Raw genomic sequence first — 3,493 nt, 5'->3', positions numbered from 1 at the left:
AATCTTATAACGAGTCGCCTCGCCAAAGCAATTTTAACCCCTGCAGTGCCGGCGCAGACTTAAAAACTGCTGATTTACACGGTTACATATTGAAACACCACGTTTAAATGGCTGTTTTATGGAGTGAAACAAACTTTTATCTTATTTATTTCATAGTTTCCATTCCTAGTGAACCGTCTTACGTCACTTTATCTCTCTCTACACATGTGTTGAATACAAGTATCATCTTAAATCCTCTTGAAAAAAAAAGTAATGACTACGATGGTTTTCTTTTAAACTTTATTTCAAACACTGTCTTTATTTGTCGAGATCTGTCGACTTGACGATTTAAAGGGAGACTTCCTCTTGTAATGTGATACGTTAATGACCCATAGAGAGGCAAATTACCAATTTAACTGGCTGTGAGCCATTATGTTGACCACCAGCTTTGGTTTTATGTTACCTGAATGACTTAACAGCTCCTTCTAGGTGTAACGCTTTTTTTTTTTTTTTTTTTTGTTACAACCACTTTACATTCTCCCTCAACTTCAAGATTAGCTATTCAGATGACTATGATTAGGCCTGCGATTAATCACGATGATAATAAGGCCATAACAGCCCATAATAACTACCCAGGTGTTATCTTATAAAACTATGCCCCAGCTGTAGTGATTGTGAAGAAATCAACAGTGAAAAACCACCCAGCTCTATGATGTGACACTACACTATAAAATCAGGTTCTTTCACTCCTTCCCCTCTCTCACACACAAACACAATGACACAGTGGAATTCTTGTTAAAAAATAATTGTCTTGTTTTAATAAAAACACCAATAAGGTACATTGTAAGAAAACAATATCTTCACATAATGAGGCATTGTAATATACAATACAGTTTGTCGCTCAGGAATCTGAGAAATTTACTTTTTTTCTTTTACAAAACGTTGAATTCTCTACATGGTTTACACAAGATACAAAGAGCGTGACAGAAACATATTAGCTTTCTTTAAAAACTCTACAAGCAACAAGCGGCTGCCGGCTGCACTGAACTTGTCTTGGTCTTGGTCCCCCGGCTAACCCAGTCTCTATCTGGACACTACCGGTCTTCTTCTCTCAGGACCCTCTGATGAATCGAGAGTCGTGAGTGGCAGATATCCCCCCCCGCCGGAGGATGTCCACGCAACGTTATTTTTCTAGTATTGGGAGTTTGAAACGTCCCTACACAGTTCAAGGTTTTTAATTGATGTGGTCGTGAAGTCACATCAGGTAGCCTTGTTCGTTCTTGGCGGTGCTCGCTGTGGGGTCATGGTGCGATGCTCCACGAGCTCTTAACGGCACATAATCCTGTCATCTGAGCATCCGTTCTGTGGGTAAAGAAAAGAGGAACATGATTAGTACATCTGCTGTGGGAAGATGCAAAGCAGTCACAAGCAACCCGGTGCGCAAAAGGAACTTTTACGCACGGACTTGGCAACTTTTACGCACGCATAATGATATACAGCCACACATGTTCCAGGGGTGCAGGCACCTCTGTCGTATAGTGAACTGTGCTCTGGGACGTATGTATCAGGATATGTGAAGAGATATTCACCTCCACTGTGATGCCGGCGAGCTCTGCGTTCAGGGTGGTCAGTGGTGTGCGGGGGACGCTGCCGACGGAGTGCTGGCGGCTCTTCTCCGGCTCGTCCAGCTCGACCTGCAAGTCCCAGATGTAATCGATGACGTGCTGCAGGATCTCCACTTTGCTGGCCTTCTTGTTGGTGGGCAGGGTGGGCACAAGCTCCTTCAGCTTGCTGTAGCAGCTGTTCATGTCCTGCAGAAAGACGCTCATCTGCTCGTCCAGAAGCGGGATCTTACACTTGGAGATGGCCAGGCTCTGGTCGGACAGGCAGCGCACCATGTCCTCTCCGCCGACCTTGCTCTTCAGGGCGCAGGTAGATCCGACAACCTTCATCTTGATTAGTGTTCAAGGTGTAGTTTCCAAGGATGACGAGGAAAAAAGAGATGTTCAGAAATAGTCGAGCAACGAGGCTTCTCCTCCTCTTAGAGATGTGAGCAAGGCAATGTTGACAGTTTGCAACATCCACATGGGCAAACCTCCTCCGGTTTATAGCAGCGCAGGAGCAAGAGGCGTGCCCGAATGCTCCTGTTTGAAGGCGACGAGCCAATGAGGTGGCTGCGTTTGTATTGATGGGTCGGACCAAAACCGCGCTCCCAGCCAATGACTGGGCTCGGCTGGTTATCGCGATTTACAATCTGTTTGAGGGATGGCGTTACAAATGGAAACAAATGTGTGTCTTTTATTGGTAATATGTGGGAATCCAGCTGTCCATGGCTTGGGGACTCTGCAGGTGTAGATAGCCTGGGGACAGTCAAGGGGTGGTGAATGCCTGGGTATGTACTGTGAGAATGTGTGTGGGATGGGACAGGATGAATAGGCTGAATGGCTAATGATAATTAGGCTACCACAGTGCCCCAGATTTGCCTCTCACAATTGTCGATGGCGCTGCAGATGTTGGTGACAATAGTACAGTAAAGTTAGACAACTGATCACATAGCGGCCAAACAATTCTGGGAAAAGATTCCCTTTTTATTAACTTAAATGAGTTCAAGATGATGAGGTTTATTAGGAGTAAACTTCTTTTGTGAACTATGTGGAGTTACAAAAGAGATCTGCAGTTTATTCAATTTATCAGACCATTAGTCTAATAACGTTACCATGTGAGGGCAGACTGTTGAAAATAGGCTGCGCACTCATTCCCACAGCGCTGCTTTCTGTCTCTGTTTTCGAGCTGAGAGCCTTCTTTATTCTCACTAAATGCATTTTTCTTTTCCCCGCGCCTGTGCGCTGAAGGACGCTCCGTGTGATTCCTTCACATGTTTCTGCAGTGTGTGCTCAGCCTTGTGTGCACACTCAGATCACATCGCCCTGCTCTGGATCTTCCCCCCAGATTGTCCAAACAAGCCCGAGCAGACTGGCAGGCGCCAGCGCGGTGACGTCACCCATTCATCCGAGGCCTGACGCCTGTCAGCCCGGCGCCGCTCGGGCGGTCTCCATGGAGACGTCAAACAAGAGAGCTCCCGCTCCGCTCACCTGCGCGGAGCCCCGCGAGAACCACCGGGGCTCCGCCGCTCATCCATCACCTGGAAGCCGCGGGGAGGGATCTCCGCCCTGCGCACCTGCAGAGCAGACGCAGTCAGCCGGTCAGAGGAGGAGGAGGAGGAGGAGGAGGAGGAAGGCTCGGCGTTATGTTGTTACCGCGATTTAACACTAAATAACTGCTGCATGCCCTGTGGTCAGCTGCTGTAACACCTCTTCTTTAATTCTGTTTCATGCATTTTATTTTGTTTGTTGTAGTGACGACAGTTTGTGTTAAAAGTGCTGGGTAATCGCGCATTATAATAAATAAATAATTAATAGTAATTAAGGTTGTAGCATACAGATACGTTCTTAAGGAATAATTACATAAATAAACAATAAGGAATAAATGCGTTTCTGAGGGTCTAAAAAAATAT

At 46.1% G+C, this 3,493-nt stretch overlaps 1 protein-coding gene across 1 annotated transcript; it reads right to left on the bottom strand.

Annotated features, from left to right (window-relative positions):
• Nucleotides 1–768: 768 nt before the first annotated feature.
• id1 (inhibitor of DNA binding 1, HLH protein) lies at nt 769–2,070 on the bottom strand. Its single transcript, XM_071494764.1, has 2 exons — nt 1,569–2,070; nt 769–1,341 (listed from the first exon to the last, which is right to left on the bottom strand). The coding sequence occupies exons 1-2, from the start codon at nt 1,929–1,931 to the stop codon at nt 1,306–1,308; spliced, it is 399 nt and encodes a 132-aa protein (XP_071350865.1). The 5' UTR covers nt 1,932–2,070; the 3' UTR covers nt 769–1,305.
• Nucleotides 2,071–3,493: the final 1,423 nt, after the last annotated feature.

Source organism: Trachinotus anak, unplaced genomic scaffold (genome assembly GCF_046630095.1).
Source record: "Trachinotus anak isolate AG129_WGS33_773 ecotype Australia unplaced genomic scaffold, CSIRO_AGI_Tana_v1 ptg000013l, whole genome shotgun sequence".
NCBI classification, from domain to species: domain Eukaryota; kingdom Metazoa; phylum Chordata; class Actinopteri; order Carangiformes; family Carangidae; genus Trachinotus; species Trachinotus anak.
Note: the sequence above shows the minus strand (reverse complement) of the source record. Positions and strands in the feature narration are given on the sequence as shown.

Bases quoted from the DNA above. Each gene is read 5' to 3' on its own strand.
- id1 (XM_071494764.1), bottom strand. From the start codon at position 1,931: ATGAAGGTTGTCGGATCTACCTGCGCCCTGAAGAGCAAGGTCGGCGGA. The intron at 1,342-1,568 runs GTGAATATCTCT...CTTTACCCACAG, and splicing joins TCGCCGGCATCACAGTGGAG to AACGGATGCTCAGATGACAG.